This window comes from Podarcis gaigeae (assembly GCF_964106915.1).
Source record: "Podarcis gaigeae genome assembly, chromosome: 1".
In the NCBI taxonomy this organism is placed as follows: domain Eukaryota; kingdom Metazoa; phylum Chordata; class Lepidosauria; order Squamata; family Lacertidae; genus Podarcis; species Podarcis gaigeae.
The window spans coordinates 93,479,681-93,503,080 of NC_139678.1; the positions used below are offsets into that span (position 1 = coordinate 93,479,681).

Here is a 23,400-nt window from a genome sequence, read left to right on the forward strand (position 1 = left end):
TTGGACCATACAGAGCCGTTTTTTCCTGAAGCAGCTTAGCATTGTCATCGTTATATCAAGCCCTGCTCTCCGTGCCAACTTTTCCCTCCCCATCCTCCCCCTCCCATATTTGTGTGTGTTCAGAGAGTCAAGCTTAGCCTGCTCATAAACTTCAGTTCCTGGGCGGACCCCACACACGCACAGCTGGATTTGAAACAGCTGGATCTGCCTCCCCTTCAATTTTAGACAGGAGCCCCACAAGCTCTGGATGGGCTGGCGGAGGATGAACCGATCAACGCTGTGAAGCAGGGATTCAGTTGCTGGCAAGATCCAGAAAATGGGTTACTGGAGGAGCCTCACTCTGAGTCTGCTACTGCTGCTGTTGCTCCGTGAGTAAAGAAAAGAAGGGCTTCTGCTTCAGCTGTGCAAAGCAAGAGGCTGTTTATGTTCCTTCTCTCAGCTCCCTTCTCCTTTGCTGATGACTGGAAGGATAAGAAATGTCTGATAATTTGGTATAAGCGCTAGTTGCAAGGCAGGCTTGAAAATCCAATCTCTGCTTCTTTCTATCGGTAGATGTTTGTCCTCTATAGTCAGCCTTCTTGTAGCTGCAACTGTTATGGTACTTGCTGTAACCAAACGTGGGTTAATGTTAGATGAAGAAACTAATGGTTTTCTTGGGGGGAGGGAATTGCATTGGTTGTTTTTACATTGTATTGCAGCATTTTAAAATCAGCGGAAAGACTTGGTTGGATAGTTTGAGATGGTCAGGGTTTTGAGATGGTTGTAACATAGCTTGTGTCACTCTCACATTGACCCATTCGCACAAATTTAAGTGCAGTACTAACTAAACCAATTAAGTATGATGTGGAGGGAAATGAGGATTTCTGCCATTGCATCTAGCTGCTTGGCAAGGCAGCCCAACTATCGCATAAGCAAATAATTCTTTGTGGCAAGCACTGTGTTTCTGTTTCTGTTAACAGTCTGTTAATACTGAAGATACAACTTCCATGCATGGATTTGATAGTATGCCCCACCAGGCTGCAAAGGCTCTTGTTTAAATCATAGATGCACACATGTAGATGCTATATATACACAAGTCAGAAGAAGTATATACACTTCTCATATATATATATGTGGCGCAAACAGCATGGCTTTATATGGGATTTGTTTATTGCACTGATACACAACATTTTAACAAAAAATGCATTCTGTGTCATTCTATGAAACCATAAGGCTGCCTTTTGATGGATGATTACTTGACTGTCAGTTATGACAATTCAGTGTACCCAACGCCTGGAGGGTAAGGCTATCAGTGGCTACTAGGCATGATGGCTGTGTTCTGCTTCAGAGGAAGTATGCCTCAGTATGCTAGTTTCTGGGAATCATAAAGGAGGGAATCATAAAGCAGGGAGAATTCTGTCGCTCTCAGATCTTATTTGCAGGCTTCTCATAGGCATTTGGGTCTCACATCTGATCCTGCAGAGCTCTACGTAAGCTCATGTGCAAGCCACACAGACAGGACCCTGCCTGTTCCATGTGCGGCCAAAATGAAGCACTTTGATTTCTATGGAACGGCCTATTCAACATCCTGATCCAATAGATGCCTACTCTGAAGTAAATTCCACTGCGTTCAATGGGTATATTATATGAAAGACACCCTCTCTGCAAATATTTCATACCTTGTATCAATCCCCTAAGAAAATAATTCTTAATCATTTCAACAGCACTTCCCGGAGTATTTTATAACCATTGTCTTATTCCTACCCACAACAGCCCGTCAGATAGGGAGGGCACTGTGGTTTTCATTTCTAAGATGGAGAACTGATTTGCCCAAGGCAACTGGGGAATGTTTAGTGGGGCTAAGAATGCATGACTTTGAGGTCTCAGTCCAGAATGCAAGCTATGGTCCAATGCAAGCACAGATATGCCTCAAGTGCCTTGAATTTAGGCAGACTCCTTCGTGACAGAAAGAAAGACTGTGTATCTAGCCAGCAAGTAATAAGTTTGGCTTTCTTCAAACTGGACATATGGAACAGGCAATCACACATGTTAGACCAACAAAGCCTTCAGAACTTTTAATTTCTGTATTTAATTTGCAAATAGGCATCTTTCCAAGGTTGCTGGAAAATTCTGTAGGATATTCTCACCAGATGTACAGGAAGATAGTTTGGGGGGGTTGCTTGCCATCCTCCATCACACATTCTGTTGTTGTTGTTTCTCTAGGGATATAGTTCTCAAAAAGAGTGATCTAGTCCTTCCCATAGAAATGCAAGGATTACTTGAAGTTGGGGGAGATGAAAGGTGTCTCCCAAGGGGGAGGGGTTTCAGCTGTGATTTGGCAAAGCACAGGCAAGGAGGAACTGTCAGTTTATTTCGCAGCAGGGACTAGGCCTCAGTCCAGTATACCTGAAGGAGCGTCTCCACCCCCATCATTCTGCCCGGATGCTGAGGTCCAGCGCCGAGGGCCTTCTGGCGGTTCCCTCATTGCGAGAAGCAAAGCTACAGGGAACCAGGCAGAGGGCCTTCTTGGTAGTGGCGCCCACCCTGTGGAACGCCCTTCCAGCAGATGTCAAAGCGATAAACAACTACCTGACATTCAGAAGACATCTTAAGGCAGCCCTGTTCAGGGAAGTTTTTAACGTGTGATTTTACTGTATTTTTGGTTTTTATGGAAGCCGCCCAGAGTGGCTGGGGAGGCCCAGCCAGATGGGCGGGGTATAAATAATAAATTATTATTATTATTATTATTATTATTATTATTATTATTATTATTATTATTATTATTATTATTATCTCCTGGGAAGCTATTTGCCAGTCCCCTGCATGCCAAATAAGTGTGTTTTTTTCTCAGAAAGAAACCCACCAAATAAGCCAAGCGGAGGAAGGAGGTAACATTAAGCATCGCTTTCTTATGACCGATGAGAAGGTAGCAAAATAGTGAATAACCTTCATCAGGCTGACTGTTAAGTAAAGCATAGGGGAGTGAGAACAAAAGCTGGCTTCATATTGAAGCCATAATGTCTGCATTAGAGAAAAGTTAATTTTTCTTCAATAGTCTTACAAGAAGCAAGGCTACTGGAGTTATGAAGTGTGACTGTACTCCAGAATATATCACGGGCTTTGAGAATGGTAGGCATACTGAATTGAGTGTGGTGTCGTGGTTAGTGTTGGACTAGGACCTGGGAGGTAAAAGTTCAAGTCCCCACTTGGCCATGAAGCTCACTGGGTGACCCTGGGCCACTCGCTGCCCTTCACAGGGTGGTTGTGGGAGAAGACCATGGACATGACCTTGAGCTCCTTGGAGAAAAGGGTGGCATATAAACATAAGAAGAGCCCTGCTGGATCCGGCCAAACGCCCATCTAGTCCAGCGTCCTGTTCTCATGGTGGTCAACCAGATGCCCCCATGGGAAACCTGCAAGCAGAAGCTGAGGGCCACATGGCTCTCCCCCAACCCCTTGTGATTCCCAGCAACTGGTACACAGAGGCAGAATGCCCCTTGACGGTGGAGGTAGAACATAGCTAGTAGCCCTTGCTACATTATCCTCCATGAATTTGTCAAATCCACATGTAAAGCCGTCTTGAGTTGGTGGCCATCTTGTGGGAATGAATGGTATAGTTTAACTATGTGCTATATGAATAAGTACTTTATTCTCTATCTTTCCTTTTCTTGCCTACCACCATGTGTCTTGGTTTCTAGTCACTAGGTAAAGGGGGTAAAGGGGACCCCTGACGATCAGGTCCATTCGTGGCTGTCTTTGGGATTGTGGCGCTCATCTCGCTTAATTGGCTGCGGGAGCCAGTGTACAGCTTCCGGGTCATGTGGCCAGCATGACTAAGCCGCTTCTGGCGAACCAGAGCAGCACATGGAAATGCCGTTTCCTTCCCGCCAGAGCGGTACCTTTTTATCTACTTGCACTTTTGATGTGCTTTTGAACTGCTAGGTTGGCAGGAGCAGGGACCGAGCAACGGGAGCTCACCCCATCGCGGGGATTCAAACCGCCGACCTTCTGATTAGCAAGTCCTAGGCTCTGTGGTTTAACCCACAGCGCCACCCGCGTCCCAGTCACTAGGCGTTCTAGTCACTAGGCAACTGTAAATTGTTTTTGTCAGAGCAGTGGCTCATCAAGCTCAGTATTGTCTACACAGACTGGCCATGTCTTTCTCAACCCTCCTTTTATTGCATAAGGTATCCAAAGGATTAAGGAAGTGCAGGGATGGGATGATGGCAATAGGATGGAGAATGAAGTACGACTGAGGGAGACTATAATTCAGTGGCAGGACACATGTGTTGCATGCAGAAGATACCAACTTCCATTTCTGGAATATCCGGTTAAAAAGGATCATGATTTCTGCTTGAAACCCAGGACTCAGTTATGCAGCTGCAAATGAAATGTTTTAAGTGTGTTGCAAAGTTCAATATACAAAGGAGACACTAGATGGCGAAAGTGAGCTATGGTAAATTCAATATATTTTTCAAAACTCTTTTTTTTTTTAACACACACATTTTCACAGTGTTTTTTTTAATATGTATGGTGATTCCACCCCAGTCACAGTAGGCAGTGCCAGGAGCTAGATGTTCAAATAACTTGACAGGTGTAATGAAGCTTTCTATGTTCTGCAGATCTACTTTGAATTGAAAAGTTTGCAGTCCAAAAATTGACTCATTAGTTATAACCAACATACCAGGTTGGGAAAAGCTGCTTTAAGTCTATTTATTCCCTCTCAGCCACCTCTCACTAATTCTTTCTTGCCTCATTTCTCTGTCTCCTCTGTCCATTGAGTTTACCTACCTTACCCTACCCTCAGGGTTTGTGCGAGTTTTAATCCTAGCCCACCTTTTAATACCCTTGCAAATCTGAACTAAAAGCATTATAGCAGCTTCCATGCCATCACACAGTTCAATAAATCAGAGGATTTGCTACCACAAGCATAATACTATATCAATTCAGTATAAACTGAAATCCTTACCAAGTCTAAGGGACTGGCATATGAGTTAGAATTTTATTTATTCCAGCAGGCTTTTGGGAATTTGTGATCCACCTTGAGTTCCAGTTCTGGGGGAAAGGGAGGATATAGATAAATAAACTTAATCATAAAATAAAGAAGTCTTATTGCGCTGTTCGCATTATAGTTACTGTTGTAACGCATAGAGGGCTATTAGCTGAGTTTTGCAAACCCAGCGGCTGTAACTTGCAAGGAGTAGCAAATAGAGGACCAAGAAATATGAGTCTCGCTAATTGATTATAAAGCAACATTTTAAAAAAATTACTTTTCAGTTTTCTAAGACTTTAAAAATAGTATCAGTTGGCAACTTTATCAGCTGCAAGGAGATGGTTACTGGAACTGTCTGATTAAGAAAGGGGTGGCATTAAATTTTAAACCCTTCTTCTTGCTTCTCATGATTTATAGCCTCTTGCAAGATTCATCATTGCAATAAAATAACAAAAAAGGCTGGAAAATGCTTAGCTTAGTGGACCACAGAAGTTTGTCACTGAGTTATAGCAGTTTCTTTGCTCTGACATCTCTTTGTTGGCTCATCAAAGTCTTTCTGCCAGATGGTAAACAGAATGCCTGCCAGAAATTTTCAAACACTCCCCAGGAAGTTCATCTAAATCACCAGTAAACCATTTGCACTTAAAACAGAGCACAAACCCCCGTTGCTCAAATGTGACACAGATAACATTTCTGCCATGTTTACTGTTCCAAGGACAACACCAGATTTCTTTACACTGCCCTTCCCGGTTCCTTCCCATCCACTTAGATGGGTCTATAATTCCTACAGGGGAAGCAAAATATAGGAAACATGAGTCTCAAGGACAGAGTTGTCACATGAAATTTGAGCTGCTTCCTGTGCGATCCTATGCATGCCTACTCAGAATAAGCCCCACTGAGTTCAATGGGACTTACTCCTGGGCAAGCACACTTAAGATGGCAGATTTAGGATTCTGAATTTTGGATCCAATGTCGGATTCTTTGCTTTTGCTGCATTTTTGTAGACTTGTTGGATACAAGTCGCAATCAGCCCATACCCTCATCTGCGAAAGAAGCAGCATATTTGAGCAATAGTTATCCTTAGTTTATGGGGCTTAATTCAAGAGGGAAAGTTGCCTGCATCCTTCTGGACATGCTTGATGTGGATTGGTTATAATGTTACAGCAGGAATGGGGAACTGGTGGGCCATCAATTGTTGTACAACTACAACTCCCATTAGCAATAAACCTTTTGCAGGCAAGATGATTGAAGAACCTTGGAAATGTATGGGATCTCTCTGAGAATCAGGTGTAGGGATAGCGGATTTGCTGCCTGCTGTTGGGGTGCTTCTTTACTTCCAGTGTCTTCTACCTGTGTGTCTGTAAGTAAAACAAATATTACAAACGTGGGAAACTGCAGTCAAATAGAACTCTTAAACTCAGGGCTAGTTAATGCACGAAGGGGTTAAGACCACATAAATTGTTTTCTTAGACTCAGTTAGGTCATGCCCCCTCACCTCCAGTGAAGAAGGGAGTGAAGATTCTTCATTCTCTTCCACTATGTGAAGCTGACCAGGCAACATGCCTGGGCTTGACTGCTTCAAGCACAGACCGTGTTCTCAGAAATATTTTTCTGTATTTTGTAAACCCAAGTTTTCTACTTGTGTTCTTGCTGCTGCATGGAACAAGGCATTAATCTGAGCTTTGGAGTTTGTAAGTACTGTAAAACCTTTAAACTTAGTAACTGTGTGGTCTGTTCATTGCAAGAGGAGTAGAGGGGAAATGCTGTAAGTGGCTACAACAGGATATTTAAAAGGTCTATTAACCTATTATTCCCATGCTTCACTGTGCTGCATAATCCTGTGATTTTAATACTCTGCTGGGGTCTCTCAAGTGTTTTTGGATCCAGCAATCCTTCCAATTCTTTTATTAATTACCCCACACAGGTGATCTATATCTAATTTCCACCCAATAACAAAGACACCATAAGATTTAAGGGTTCTCTTAGCCAAAGGAAACCAAATGCTGTGTAGCCCTATCCCTGGAACTCACTGTTTAAGGAAGTGGAGAGGGCTTAACACAAAATATGATACTTGGGTATCAATGGGCTATTTGTCACTGAGATAATAAATCTGTTTGTTCTGAACCACTTCAGAATGCAGGTGGGAGCTTATGTGTTAAAAAGAAATTCCCTTCATACAGAAAATTAGATGCCAGGAGAAACCATTCTAACCTATCCTTCCAGACCTCCTTATTTTTAAATGAAATGTGAGGGATATAATTTTTAAATTCACATGTCATCCTAAGAGTCCTGTTACCTGAAATGCAGCTCATACATTGACAAAAAGAAAAACCCAAATGTAAGGGTATCAGGGGGTTGCTCGAGAGCAATCAGGCAAATGCCTTCCTGGTTGGCTGTAAAGCCTTGTTATTGGTGCCAAAAAAACCTTCATGCAGAGTGCCACTATTCCGTGGCTCGCTCATTCACTGGCAGAATCTGAGAGTGGGCGGTCCTTAAACTTTCCCCAGCAAAGTAGTTTCTTGACCCCCAATCTGCGCCTCTCCTCTGAGCGCGGAAGCCTACTGCGCAAGGAGGGCATGAGTAACGGAGGACCTCTCTCCTCCCCGCTTTGCCCAGGCAAGCTCCTCCGAGCCCTGAAGCTCCTCTCCACTGGAGGCGTGGATACTCTCCTCCGCTGAGGAGGTGCTAATTCCCACGATCTTTGGGGGCTCTCTGTAATCCATCCGGCTTTTCCTCTCTCGCCCCTGAGCCGATGGCAGTTCCCTGACACCAAAGATTCCACCATATTAACCCAAACTGCAGTTTGAAATAGTGAGGCCCAGATTCAGGCATTACCACCTCAGCGAGAATCAAGCCCAAGTACAAATGGGTAGACAAGTTAGATCTTGTACTCTTAATACCTGGATGAATGTGAGAACTGTTTGTCTGGCACTGAGGCCAATCTGCCTGGTATAGACATGTAGCAAATTCTGTTGATGACAGAGAATGGACTGTACCACTCCTGGTTGTCAGTGAGGCAAAGCCATTTCCAGTGTTCCTACATTCATTCATTTATGAAAACACTGTCAATAAAAGAAAAATATCAAACATATCAGAGAGAAAGATTATTATATTGCCACTCTTGTATTTTCTAGGCTTCGGCCAAAGCCCCCAAAGTCAGTGGGAATTTTTGTTGTTGGTGTCAATGGATTTTAGAAGATGCCACGACTCGCTCTTGGATTCACCAATTTAGTATGCAATTTCTCATCTTCCCCCTTTTATTGAAGGATTTTCTTTGTTCACTGATCTGAATAATTTTCTACAAAGTGCTTCAGTAAAATCTTGATCGTAAATCAGCTTATGAGAGCAAACTCTTTTATTAAACTTGAAAGAGAGCCCTAAAGAGGAGAAAATTGGCTTTATAGCTGTAAATGTTTATTGCTTAATCTTCTAATCCCAGAGCAAATGGAGAATATGCGTTCAACATATTTTGTAGTTTAGAATGCCATGCAGCTCCTCCATTACTTTATTTCCAAGGGCCTGAGGTCTGATTAGTTGGGAAAAGGAAAAGATTTATTGTAAAAAGGCGCAGAGAAGAAATACTTTCCCATCACACACATGCATGCAGGTGTATGTACCAGGGTAGCAGGATTGACCATGAATCCCCATTGCACGTACACACAAGCAAAAATATATTGGCCACCATATTTTCTCCATACCAGCTTGATGACAGAAGTGTGTAGAATTTTATAATGTATACCAACCGTAGAATAAGAGAGCCTGTGTGATAGCTGCTATCAGAAAGCAGCACCAAGGGGACATCTGCCAAAACCAAAAACTGTACAGTATTGCCTTCTCCCCGCAAAGTCACATCTTTAGAGGCAGGGGCTCCTATTGTTCTCTGTTCCATTCCCACTAAACTGACATTCACCTTTGCCTTCTCCCCATTGCTTGCACCAGATATAGAATTGAAGTTTATTGGATTAGACACTAGTGCTGTCTGTTGCCAATGAATACAATGCAATATGCATTTTGCAGGGATAACTGGACTGTCTTCAAAGATAGGAGTTGATTTATTATAAGTTTGCTGTGTTTCACCTCACCCCCCAATCATATTTATACTAACATGACTATGTAGATACAATGACTTAAACGTTATGCAGAACAAATCTAATGGATTGTTTTAAATAATTTAATACAGATTAATGACCAGCAGAGGCTTTAACCACTATTTTATAGACAAAGAGGTAGCAAAAATGGGGCAAAGGAATGGATTATTCCCCCGGGCATTTTCAGCGTATATTTGTCTTTGAAATATATTTTCAAAGTGCTGCTTCTGTTGCCATTTCCCCCTCCTGACATGAATGCTCATTAAGACCCTTGGGTTGTGCAAGTTTCCTGTTCAGCGTCTGTGGTTATTTGTGCTGACCAAGTTGTGTCTGAAAAGAACGCCACCCCTTCTCCACAGGCCATAAATAAGTCTTATAATGACTTTCAATTAAGGCTGTTATTAATTTGAACTGTTTCATTTCAGTATCTTTACCGGTAATTTCAAAATGTATGCCAGTGGAGATTAGAGTACGGTGCAGGGATCGCCAGCAGGCCTGAAGAGATAAATAATTAAACTTTCCTATGAACCCAGAATATCCACCAAGAAAAGAGGCTGAAACACACCATGATAAATTCCTGGCCAGGGACTTATGCAAGAACATGGGGAGTAGGCTCCTCATGATGTTATTATATCCTGTTATCTTCCCCATACAGTGGCGTAGCGTGGGTTGTCAGCACCCAGGGCAAGGCAAGTAATTTGCGCCCCCTAACCCATGCATTTGCGCCCCCTAACCTGTGGATTTGTGCCCCCTAACCCTAACCCCCAGATGTTGCGCCTGGTGCGGGCGCCCCCCCCTGCACCCACGCTACACCACTGTCCCCATATAATGGATGAGGCCTGCCCCAGGTAGCATATATTGGATGTCATAAAAGGGCAGCCTACTATTAGTTACTTAACTTATTATTGTGTTTTTACTGGCAGAAAGTGGGAGAGGCACTTGGCGGATTTATTTATGTCTCAGATGATAAAATAACTTGGTGCCATTTGCTGCTTCATTTCAGGCATCGAAATGTATTGGGTCAGCCTTGGATAGCACTGTAGGCATGTTTATTTTTTGAAAGAATGAGAGCTATGGAAAAGGAAAATAGACTAGTGAATGTGTCTTCATTAAGTATAATTTGTGTTCAGTTATCTTCAGCATTTCGGGCATATCACGGGGATTTGAATAATTGGATGTAAACAGGAGTGGTGTTTCCTTAACATTTCATGATGAATACAAAAAGAAACCGAATGAAGAGCCAAGTTCTTTTCACCCTATAGCTAATCTTGGAAACACTATGTAAGTCTATTCTTTGACAAATTTAAAATGCAATTCTTCTTAATCATGATCATTTGGAGAAAGTTCCACTTGAAACCATTCAGATTGGTGTGGTTATGTTTCCCTATGTAAAATAAATAACTCCCTTAAAATATAAAGCTAGCAGAACAGGGAAATAACTGGTCTATAACCCTTCCCTGGTTTGCTTGTTTCCTGCTTGCATGGAATTATTTTCTTGGGGGAACATTTTTCTCATCCTACAGTCCAAAATGGCCCAGCACTCTCGACCAGCTCATGGGTCTACTATCTCATTCTCTTGCATGTGCAGTAGTTCCAGTCAGGTAAATCCTCTGAAAACAAGCCAATATTTCCTCCCTTAATATAAGCTATGTGAAAGGTGTTTGGAAATGCAATTACATCCTCAGTGTGAAAAAGTGTTCCTCCCATGTGACTTAAACAGTCTCACCCTGATAAATTTTGAAACCCTTGCTAATGGCCCTTTTGAGGTTAGGCTGAGGAGAACCCATCCTCTTGAGCCTTAGGCTCTCATAGACCTATCAACCCCTTCATCAGTAGGGTGTAGACTGTGTGCTTCCAAGTAGGAAGCGTTGAGTAACTGATACAGCAAACAGGATCACTAAGAAGAAGCGTGCTGGCTGAAAATTATTGGATACACATGGAAGAATCAACAACACTGGTGCCTTAGCAATCCCAGAAGCATATTTCTTTTAGGGAAAGATGCCTTGCCTATGTGTCATTAGACACAGCTGTCAGATAAATTGAAGACAGGCAAGTACACAAATAGGGGCAACATATGCATTAAGAGGCACTCTATGGAAAAACTGAGGTTCATCGCATAAATGAATGGATCACTCTTGCTTTTATCTCCTACTGTCAATTATATTTTCTTTCTCGGTGCCAGGCGACACTGTCACATTCCTCCAGATCAGCCTTTCTCAACCTGTGGGTCCCTAGAAGTTGTTGAACTACAACTCCCATCACCCCTAGCTAGCAAGGCCAGAGCTCAGGGATGATGAGAGTTGTAGTCCAACATCATCTGGGAACCCACAGGTTGAGAACCACTGCTCCAGATGATCATGTAGATGCAGTTCTTAATTTTGGGCTCTGGAACCCATGGCCTTGCAGGGGCTCCCTCCATATTCACTCAATTCAAAATATGGCAAGCCAGTCCTGCTGCATTTGGGGCAGCTTTCCTGCTCATTCTGCTGAGAGGGGCTCTGGACTTCTGCCCCAAAGCCCCGCCCTGGCAGCACCACTGTGTGCAGATGTGCAGTGCTGGTTTGTGAATAAAGACTAGTGCTAAACAATACTGTACATACGTGCAACGAGCCAGCAGATATTTCATATGGCCACATCTGTACCTTTTGCACAACTTACTAACAGAAATAGGTTTGCCATCACCCTCATGCGTAGAGCCCTACTAGCCTTTCACCATGTGGTTGCGTTGCTGCCTATATAGTTATGCAGAGGAATTTGCAGTGTGAACTGGCCCTGATGAGATTCTACTATCAATCATGGGACCCACAGTAAACAAGCCCATTAATCGGAGCTATCGCCAAATCACACTAGGAACACACCCAAGTATTGCATGTGTAATCTTAAAAAAAAAAGAGACGTTCAAAAGAATGTTGGTTCTGATTGGTACACTGCCTCGAAAGAAAAATCATCACCAGCTGTGCAACAAGATGCATCAAGACCAGTCTAAATGGAGGGGGGTGGGATCTTAAGTGCAAAGGCAAATTAGGGTTGGAGGTGGAGAGTACTAACCAGTCTCCCCCAACCTAGTGTCCTCAAGATGTTTTGGACTACAGCTCCAATCATCCCTGGCCATTGGATCATGCTGCTGGGAGTTGTAATCCCATACAACTTGGGGGACCTATGTTGGGGAAGGCTGGTAGGCTGGTCCATTAAGGCAAGTGAGGGACTGCCCCACCAAGCTCAGTTAACCAGTTTCCCCTCCTTATTTACACCCAGTCTTGGGGGGCAGGGGGAGGTGTCAGCTCCCTCTTCCTCCTCAATCTCAGGGTTTGCCCCTGCTGCAGAGAATTCAGCAGGGACAAGGATGGAGACAAAACTAGAATTAGTAGGCTCTGCCTGTCATTGGCTCTGGCTCCACCTACTATTGGGCCCCCCAACTTCTGCCCCACCAGTCTCAATGGGTACCAGCCACCTCTATAGAGGTGGCAGATAAAACATTGCCACCAAGTTACGAAAACTTTCAGTGAGAGGTTATTGCTAGCTTGGTTCATCATGTGATTCCCCCCCCCCCATCTGTTTTGGAAGGCAAGCTTTTGCATAGGAGCCCAGCTTCTTAATTAGTGAAAATCAGGGCAAGAAACTTGCTAAAACTACTATTAGAACTTTGTGTCCCTGAACCATTAGCTTGTAGTTTAACTGCCACATCACTCATCTTACCCCTAATGAAACCCAGATGAATGCTTTCAATGTTAATACTCAGATAATTTAATAAAGCTGCACGGGCAGTAAAGTAACAATAAGCTTCTACAAAAAGCTTTCCAGATGTTGCAGAGGCAAATGCAAAGCATCAAAATAAAAACTTAAAAAAAAAAGGTTGGGAAAGCAAAACTTGGAACGAACTATAAACTAATTAAATATGAGGATGAGGTCTCCAAGAATAAATTGAAGACATAAGGGTTTGGTGGTAGCCAATAATGATTGTACTGGTCAACGTTGTTGCAAAGTCTGTCTGTCTGTCTGTCTGTCTGTCTCTTTTCTCTCTCTCTCTCTCTCTCTCTCTCTCTCTCTCTCTCTCTCACACACACACACACACACACACACACATCAGAATTCACCAATCATAGGATTACTGTCTCTTGTAATGCAAAATTTCATTTTATGCATCAGGAAATGGGATGGGAGATTTATTGCTGGTTGCCAGAAACTAGAGAACAATAAAGGGTCAAATCTGAATATTGGTATAAAATATTCTTTGGAAGAACAAAATGATAATCAGAACCAGATATCTAGGTCTGCTTTTCAGCTTCTGAAACAGCATCCACTGACTCTCGTCTATAACAAATTTGCTGAGTACTGAATCTAACGAAATTGCTCTCCCTCATTCCAAAGAATTGGGGAGCTGTGCAAGCTTCTAGTAGCAAGGGTTAGGAACCCTGATGGTCACAGGATTTCACCTGTGGATGAGATTAAGTTTAATAGTGTTTTCCTTGACCCTCAATGAAACTGACTTGGGAGGCAGGCCCTTGTTCTGTACTGTCTTGATTTTTGAATCAAGCATGTTGCCTTAATTTGCTATTCTGCTACTTTTGGTCTTCTCCATCTGTCAGAACTGTGCCAGAGAGGTCAAAACAAATGTTTGTGGGAGAGAAGGCCTTTTCTGTGTCATCAGCAAAAATGTGTCTCAATCACATTTTGGCCCTTGCTTGATCCCTCCCTCCTAGTCTTGTTCATGTGAAAAGGTAATGTCAGAGCAGTTCTGAGAGCATCACACATGGGTTGTCCCCGGACCACAGCACCATATGTACAAGATTATTATGCTCAGCCCATTTCGAGTGTACAGAACTTACTGGGTTCTGCTTCCTTTGGAAGGAGGTCAGTGGCAGGCTTATGGCATTTTGTAATATGTGAGTTCATTTACAGATATGAAGGTTGATTATAGGTAAAGACACAGCTGAAATACTTCAAAAGACAGCCAAAGTCTACATCAGATCACCAGATCATCAATTCACCAGGGGCTTAATTTCCTCTAATACTCTGAATTCAAACTGCATTTCCTATCCTTTCTCTTCACACACAAGACATCTAGATTACATCATCAAGGGGGAGGAGGTCTGCTTTTGCCCAATTCATAAGACACAAGGAGGATTGTCTGATAATTAGTTTCTATGGAAACACATCACCTGAATACCCAGGACTATTAACAGCCTCCTCTGTCAAGACTCTGGCACATATTGCCTTAAAACAACTCATGGTGATAGTCCTATTCACCAAAAAGAAAAGAAAAGAAAAACCTTACAGCAAAACCCATTGCAGTATATTGCCCTTTGAGTGCTCAGTGGATACAATATCCCCATAACAGAAGTGCAACCTTGAGAGAATATGAAGTTTGCTATAAGCATGTCATGAGTTTGACCAAACTGCGGAAGGCAGTGGAGGACAGAGGTGCCTGGCGTTCTCTGGTCCATGGGGTCACGAAGAGTCGGACACGACTAAACGACTAAACAACAACAACATAAGCATGTTCCTATGCATTAACATTGGGACACGGGTGGTGCTGTGGGTTAAACCACAGAGCCTAGGACTTGCCGATCAGAAGGTTGGCGGTTCGAATCCCCGCAACAGGTGAGCTCCCGTTGCTGGGTCCCTGCTCCTGCCAACCTAGCAGTTCAAAAGCACCTCAAAGTGCAAGTAGATAAATAGGTACCACTCTGGTGGGAAGGTAAACGGTGTTTCCCTGTGCTGCTCTGGTTTGCCAGAAGCGGCTTACTCATGCTGGCCACATGACCTGGAAGCTGTACGCCAGCTCCCTCGGCCAATAAAGCGAGATGAGTGCCGCTACTCCAGAGTCCCTTTATGCATTAACATAAACGTATGCAGAAACACCCAGAAAGCTTGTGACTGTGCATGTTAGTACGTGGATGTGTGAATGCAAGACACAGAATTAATGAGTGCACTTTTAATGAGGCCTAAAGGGAAACAGAGTATGGTCAGCGTTTGCTACAGAAAGAGAATCCCCTTATCCCATACAGCAAACACACACACGCAAACACACACACACACACACACACACACACACACACACACAAAGGGCTCAGCTATACAGCTGCAAATAAAACGTTTTAAGTGTGTTGTCAAGTGCATTATACAAATGTGACACTAGATGGCGATGGTGAGCTATGGCAAATTCAATATATTTTTCAGAATGTTTTTGAAAAAAGCATTTTCACTACATTTTTTAATGTGTATCTAGATTCCACCAAACACACACATTCACATGGTGCTTGCAATATGTGAAACCTGTGCATTCTCTCCCCGTGGATGACGGTATCATAGTACTGTATGTCAATTAATGTGTGAACTCAGAATCAGCAGATGAGACATTTATACAAAATTGTTCATTCAAACAAGTAAAGATGCTCCTTTTGTTTGATTTCTTTTTATTCACAGCACATGACGGCCAAGGAGGGCGGAATGTGAAGAGCAATTTATGTAAGTGGTGTAATAACACGTACCCAGTCTGTAAAGATCAGGAGTGCTACAGCAACTGTGATCTGAGCTCCTATTGTGAAAAGTCAGAGGAAATCTGTGTGTCTATATGGTAAGCAGGCAAAGAGCACCAACCCTCATTAAGCACATCCCTAATGGGCGATGAAACAAACTGTCAATGAAATCAAATGCACAGATAATATTAGAATATGGGTAAAAGGAAATATAAACATTATAAGCAGGGCTTTTTTTAAAGCCGTAACTCACCAGGACTCAGTTCTGGTACCTCTCAGGTGGGTTCTGGCACCTCTGTTAATAAAAACATTTACATATTAAATGTAAAATAAAGTGCAAGAACATAGTTACGGAAAGATCCACACTTAGCAGTTACATTTTCCAACTGCTGCACATTATATCTTGAGGATTCTACTAAGTACAAAGTCACAGTTGGGGACAAGCAATTGACATTTTTAATTTATATGGGAGTTCATCTGATAGGAATGAAAGTGTTGTCCTGTACCTCCTCCGCCCCTTTAAATGTGGGGGTTTTGATCCTGTCTATTTTGGACTTTCCAAGGATGGAAAAACCTTACATCTCCAGGTTCAAGACAACACTATGTTGAGGAGGCTGCCATGTGGACACCACTACATCAATGGGGAGGCAGGCAGGTGCAAATCTGTGTTTTGATCCAGTGTGAACAAGCCCAAAGACAACTTTTGGATACACTTCCAGTTGGCATCGGGAAATATTAACAGCCTTGGGCAGCATTCACCTAATGAGCCCCATCAGCAGAAGCCCTGTGCAAGGACCTCCAGTTGTGCAACAAGACTCCCTCCCCCAAATAGTCAGGAGAACCCCCAGAACAGTATGCGGGGGGAGGAGAGGAAGGGATCTGGCAAGCCGCAGAACATTTGTAACAGGCAATGGTGAATTCCACCCCTTGTACAAAGCACTACATAGGCTACTGTGTCAAGGTACATTTATAGAATCATAGAGTTGGAAGGGATCCAAGGGTCATCTAGTTCAACCCCCTGCAATACAGAAATATCAGTTAAAGCATCCCTGGCAGATGGCCATCCAACCTCCGCTTAAAATCCTGCAAGGAAGGAGAGTCCACAGCCTCCCAAGGGAGACTGTTCCACCGTCGAACAGCTCTTACTGTCAGAGAGGGATGCGGGTGGCGCTGTGGACTAAACCACTGAGCCACTTGGGCTTGCTGATCAGATGGTTGGCGGTTCAAATCCCTGTGGCGGGGTGAGCTCCCATTGCTCCGTCCCAGCTCCTGCCATTCTAGCAGTTTGAAAGCATGCCAGTGCAAGTAGATAAATAGGTACCGCTGTGGCGGGAAGGTAAACGGTGTTTCCATGCACTCTGGTTTCCATCACGGTGTCCCATTGCACCAGAAGTTGTTTAGTCATGCTGGCCACATGACCTAGAAAGCTGTCTGCGGACAAACGCCAGTTCCCTTGGCCTGAAGTAAGATGCGCGCCGCACCCCATAGTCACCTTGGACTGGACTTAACCGTCCAGGGATCCTCTACCTTTTTACCTTTACCTTACTGTCAGAAAGGTTTTCTGTATGTTTAGTTGGAATCTCCTTTCTTGTAACTTGAAACTATGTTCAGGACTGATTTATTATTTGTTTATGAACAAGTACATAAATGTTGGCTTACATTATTCTACCTTCACAGTGATCATTTTTTCCGATTAATTATGCATTTCAGGAAACAAGACAACGAGAGCATTAGAGTGAGTACTCTTTGTCACAATCCGCAGCTTCCCGTGGAAAATGTCATGGTTCCCAAGTATAACACATCCCAGTGTGTTATGGTCCGTCAGCGCAATGAGGAGGGGATATTTTACATCTGTGGCTGTGTGAATGAACAGGAATGCAATGACAAACTCATTTTTGAAAAGCACACCAATGGTGAGTATTCTTCCTGGTTTCAGTCCACCTTTCCTCATCTTAGAGGAGATTATTTTTATTCAGACTGTTGGCAGTGGCAGACTTTTGGCTTTAAATTTTCAGTGGCGTCCCCATCTCTCACCTTCTGTTGTTTGTCATTGTGTGTGTTGTTTTTTTATTGGTTTTCATATAATACTTTACAATACAGATGTACCAAAGCCAACACCATTTCCTCCCCATCCCCCCCATACATTTACATTTCTATTTCCTCAATCTATCATATTATTCCTTTCTCCTTCTTCCCACTTCCCTCCGCCCCTACTCTATTTCCTCCATATTATACAATTTAAAATAATCTTTGCATTCTACAACCTTCTCAAATCATCTATATATTCTTATTATCTTTCCATACTAATTTTTCTTCCATCCAGTACTTCACATTTTAATCTAGGCATATTAGCATATCTTTTTTGAGCAATATTTTGCCAAATATTCATCAAAACATTTCCACTCCTTTTTTTAATTTTTGATTCGACTGATTTCTTACTATAGCAGTTAATTTTGCCAAAATAAAATATTCATTTACTTTACAAATCCATTCCTCCTTTGTGGGTATAGTTTGTGACTTCCACCTAACAGCAATCACTATACTAGCAGCTGTACTTGCATATAGAAAAATTCTCCCCCCCCCCCCGTTGCTTGTCATTGTTGTGATGCACCCTGTGTTGCCCTCTCAGTGTAGCACCCAGTGTAGGCAAACTGATTGTGCTCCCCTAAATCCGCCTCTGCCGTTGGGGTGTGTGTGTTAAATCCTTTCTCCCCCACCTTCATTCCCAGTCATTCTTGCCCCTGCTGCAATTGGGGTGGAAGGGGGGAGGAAAGGACTGATATAAAGGCAATGTTATTTGGGTTGAAATGATTAAGTCAATTCCTAGAGAGGAGAAAAAAAATGACTCAAGCACAATATAGAAAATGGCTAGACTGAACAATCTAACCTGGCAGATTACAGTGGTACCTTGGTAGTGGGACGGCTTGGCTCCCAAACAAATCAGCTCCTGAATGCCACAAACCCAGAAGTGAGTGTTACTGTTTGCGAACGTTTTTCGGAAGCCAGACATCCAACGCACCTTCCGCAGCTTCCAATTGAGTGCAGGAAGCTCCTGCAGCCAATCAGAAGCCACACCTTGGTTTTTGAACCATTTTGGGAGTCAAACAGATTTAGAGTCGAACGGATTCTCTCGAATTTAGAGAATCAAGGTACCACTGTAGTAACACAGTTGGCCATTTACAGCTGGGGATTTTTTTATGCTATTCAACTGAATTTTAAAAAGCTTGACTTTCTGAGCTCTGAAGTGGGGGAAGCTGGACAGAACATGAGAGGGGGATGTTTTGTTCACAACATTATAGATTCCCCAGAAAAAGTGAGAGAATGCAGTGTAAATATTCTACAGTAAATGTTCAGTGTGAAAGTAGCCTATGTTGCAAGGCAGGGAAGGAGTTCTGCCTAAGGTCTCGTTGACTGTCTGAGTAGATCAGTTAAAGTACTGTAACTGACCATTAAAGTAGACCAGTAGTAGCCAACAAGGTGGCCTCTAGATGTTGCTAGACTTGTGGGCCTTAGCCAGCACAGCTGATGGCCAGGGAAGATGGGAATTGCAGTCCAATAACATTGGAAGGGCAGCATACTGGCGACCCATGGTGGATTGATGGTTTGACTTCGGATGCATATGTTCAAGCCAGTATTATTTTAGACTTGTAAGCTAAGCCATCGCTTTCAGTGTTGACCTTATCAGATGTTAGTTTTGCAAGGAATGGGATCTGTTTCCTGCTTATACAGTCTAAAAACAGAGATGGCCCAACCACAGCTCCCCACCTCCCAAACATTCCATTGAAAGTTTGCCTGTCAGGCAAAAACATAAAACACCAGGCTGGGTCATGTGTGGGAAGGAACAAAATGTAGCAGTGAGATGCCTCTCCCCATCCCTCCTGCCCTAATTGTGGGTCTGCTTAGTTTGGACCAAACTGTGGTAAAGTTTGATGCAGTTTTTGAGCTGTGAAACTGAAATTTGAGTTTATCCAATGTGATCTCCTGTGAAATGATTACATAGCCTGCTTTAGGAAGAAAATCGCCCCTTAAGTCACATTATCAGCTTCAGAATCTATAGCTGAATTATAAATGGTGCTCCAGAAAATTCCACAGGCATGATGGGCAGACTATTTATTTTAATGCAACATTTAATGCAAATATTTATTTATATGTCATGTGATATTACATATAAAAATCAAGGTTAGAACTGTTGCATTTTAATTGCACGGAAAAACAAGTAAAAAAGCAACAGAAGTGACAACAAACCGTAGTTGGGAGCAAGAGAGCAATAGAATCTCAGTTGAACATGTAGGAATTTAGCATTCTGTGGTTGCTGTCATTGCACGCAGTTGATACTGTTTGCTGTGGTCTGGCTTACACATAACACTAACCCAGACCATGGCTAAGTGTGAATGTGCAAGTATTCAGATACCAGCAGAAAAAATCACAGCCACTTCACTGTTCCCTCAGTCCTCCTGCAGCCATGCTACCTTGAGTTAAGCAATGGTTTGACATGTTAAATCTGTCCAGGGAGAGAAACTTGAGCATGGGTTTGGACATAACATTAAGCCAAATCATACCTTACCTTTACAGCAGGAGGACTAGAATGAAACAGACTTGATTTTTACTGTAAAAACACACACTTATTCAGGCTTAGCCATGGTTTGGGCTTAACATTATGTGCACACAGGGCCAGTGACTGTTCTCTCAACAAGGAATATATGAGCAACCAATTTACTGGATAAAGCTATTGTCCACTTTCTTTTTTCAACACAGACCAAGTCCACATAACAAAACGAAACTGTTTGACAGGAAAAGCGTACTAAGAACATGTGGCCGTCGGTGGCCATCCCTTCCAGGTTTTGCCAGTATTGTGTGAGGGAAGCCCTCAAATGAATTATCATTTTAGTTATCAATAAGTTACACTGCGGATTATGATCGCATCTTATGGCAGCCAGTGCCAAGGTCAAATGGACAGTGCAGTGGCGGCGACAAAAATCATTGCTTTTCATTATAGACCAGGGGTAGGCAACCTAAGGCCCAATTGCCTTCTCAATCTGGCCCACGGACAGTCCAGGAATCAGCGTGTTTTTACATGAGTAGAATGTGTCCTTTTATTTAAAATGTATCTCTGGGTTATTTGTGGGGCCTGCCTGGTGTTTTTACATGAGTAGAATGTGTGCTTTTATTTAAAATGCATCTCTAGTTTATTTGTGGGGCATAGGAATTTGTCCATTCCCCAACCCCATATAGTCCGGCCCACCACATGGTCTGAGGGATGGTGGACCGGCCCACAGCTGAGAAAGGTTGCTGACCCCTGTTATAGACAGTGCATTTTTCCTGGAGGGGCTGCAGGGATACACATACCCCTAAACAATTTGTGAATCTTTGTATTTTTGTCCATTTACTGTATTTCTTTTTCCCGATTTGAACTATAAAATGGTGGTTTTCTTGAGTCAAAATGAGAGTACCCCTAATTTTTTTTTAAGAAAAAAGCACTGATTATAGATATACTGTGTGTGAAGTTTTACCTCGGGCCCTTTAGAGTTAGCAGTATGCAAAGAAACTCATATTTTCTTGGCTTCCCTGGATCATTTAAAGCAGTGGCACATTATTGTTTCAGGTTCAGCAAGGAGCATACCATATTCATTATATGCCATTTATCCTCCTACACCCTTTTGAGAGCAGACAAGGACCACAGGAAGGTGGCCAAGGCTATATTATAACTCTAAATCTACCTAATAGAGATTATATTGCTCGATTCAGAATATATCCATTGAGGAATATTTAGATGCCCTCAACATTTCTTGTTTCATTTGACCGTGAGGTGGGTTTTTTTCTTTCTTCCAGAACCAATTCATTTCTGGCAGAAAAAGCAGTGGGAGGCACAGAGAAATATGAGGCGATGCTTTTCCTTTTCTTTACATTTCAGCATTTGTTTTCATAGAAAACAACTGCCTGCCTGATAATTCTTCAGGCTCATTTAATGATCCCTGCTACAAGCTGATGACTTTGCAGCCCGGGAGGCAACATACTTAAGCAGCTGATGGGAATTATGTACACAGTTATTACTTCAGGGTTTGCACATAAGAGAAGTCCTGGAAAATCCTCTGAAAACAATTCTGCTTTCCATTGGATTTCACAGCCTTTAGCGATGTAGTCATACCCATCAGGTAAATCCATTAGAGAAGCAGGAGATAGCCAGGCTTCGCGCTTTCCAAAACAAACTCAAATTATATCATTTGAGGTTGATCCTGTGGTTTGAACTCAATGCCTATTTTAGAAACATTCACAGCTTAACAGAAGTTAGCTGTTGCAGATTTTTATTTTTTTGTAAACTGCCAAGTAAAACAGCCAAACGCTTTGAGTTTCTTTTTCCAGTATCTGAAGTGTAGGCTGCACCCACTGAGGTCATGCAGCAAAGGCTTTTTGCTTAGGGGATGGCTCTTGAACTTCTCTTCCTCAGTATTATACTTGGCCAAGAATCCTTTCAAAGATTTTATTTGAATTTCATGAGCAGCAGTGAGGAACTGCACCTATCTCTTTGCAACGGGGAGAAGAGATCATATCTCATATCTTGCCTGTATTGAAAACAACTCCCCTGGCTCCCAGCAGGTTTCCAAGTTCAGTTGAAAGTGCCAGTATTAACTCTTAAAGCCACAAGGTTTATCTTCCTAATACCTGATGGGCCATCTTCTCCCATATCAATCTGCCCATCCACTGAGGCCTTCCTTAAGCTGGTCTCACCATCTGAAGTGTGGTGGGCAGTGACCAAAAAGAGCCCTTTTAATCTAGATCCTCAGCTTTGGGATGCCAACCTTCCTATTGAGACTCATGTAGCACCCTTATTACTCTCATTTGGCTGCCAGGCAAAATCGTTTATGCTTTCCCCAGACTTTAAAGAACCTTTAGCATCAATGGTAGCTTTATTTTTTGCAAACTTAAAATAGTTTCCATTTTTACTAGCTATCTGAATGAACTGTTCCCATTTTAGTTCATTGTGTTCGTTTGTATGCTTTCTTTTATGAATTTCATTTTTTTTAAAAAACAACACCTTTAAGCATGTGTACAAGTGCACATACATGGACCTTACTTACGGTTTATTCAAGGATGCAGTCAGTTAGTATCCCTTAGGTGGATCTCAGCATGCAGAAACGTTGCAATGTAAACTCAGCAGTAAAGCTTGTTTCATTGCAAATACTCCCAGCTAATGGGGCAGCAGCAGGTTCACATTACAACCAGCAGGTGGCAGCAAAGAGGCTCCTGCAACAGTCTGCAGCATCTGCGAATCAGAGGTGCAAGTATTGTAAAGGTGCTATAGTTGCAAGTGCGGTTTACAAACACCCCCATCCTAGTAGTGATTTCAGCCACTAGGAACTGCAGAACAGGATCTTTTCCACAAAGATTAGCCAGCCTGTTCTGCAAGCATTCAGCATGGTTATAATCCAGCTCTTACAGACCTGGCCTAATAGCAATCAATCTGCTCCGTAATCTTCACTTCACAAGGAAAGATAGTGGTGCCCAGTCTTGGTCTCTTTCCTGACCAGAGCTGCACTTCCAGGGCCACTTGGCTGCAGTGTGAAACAGGTTCTTACTTGCTGAGTGTGGCTGGGGAGGAGAGGGAGCATCTGTGGCAGCTCCACCCAGCAGGCTCCTTTCACAGTGATGCATTTTGTGCTTCTTATGAGTGCATTAACAGCACCCACCACTGGGTGCTTTCTGTTTTCCCCCCTACAGAGATTTACCTATTTAGGTGCCTCTGGGAAATTAAGAGGTCTCAGCAGCACTGCACCTAGCTGCCCCATGATAAAATAAAAAAATCTGTGAGTTAAAAGGGTGTGGGGAGGGTGTGGAAGGAGTCTTGGGGGAGTCAGAACCTCTG

At 42.9% G+C, this 23,400-nt stretch overlaps 1 protein-coding gene across 4 annotated transcripts in view; it reads left to right on the forward strand.

Moving 5' to 3' along the window:
- LOC310846539 (TGF-beta receptor type-2-like) overlaps window positions 1-23,400 on the forward strand; it is a 41,358-nt gene that overhangs the window by 6,355 nt on the left and 11,603 nt on the right. For 3 of the 4 annotated variants that reach the window (XR_014565388.1, XM_083743275.1, XM_083743274.1), the window contains exons 1-3: window positions 127-368; window positions 15,487-15,637; window positions 17,250-17,452. Coding sequence is in view for 3 of the 4 variants with exons in the window: in XM_083743275.1 (XP_083599401.1) it covers window positions 317-368; window positions 15,487-15,637; window positions 17,250-17,452 (406 nt within the window). In the remaining variant the exon portion in view is untranslated. Of the gene's footprint in view, window positions 1-126; window positions 369-15,486; window positions 15,638-17,249; window positions 17,453-23,400 lie in introns of those variants that run through there. The other variant, XM_083743276.1, reaches the window with a different exon arrangement.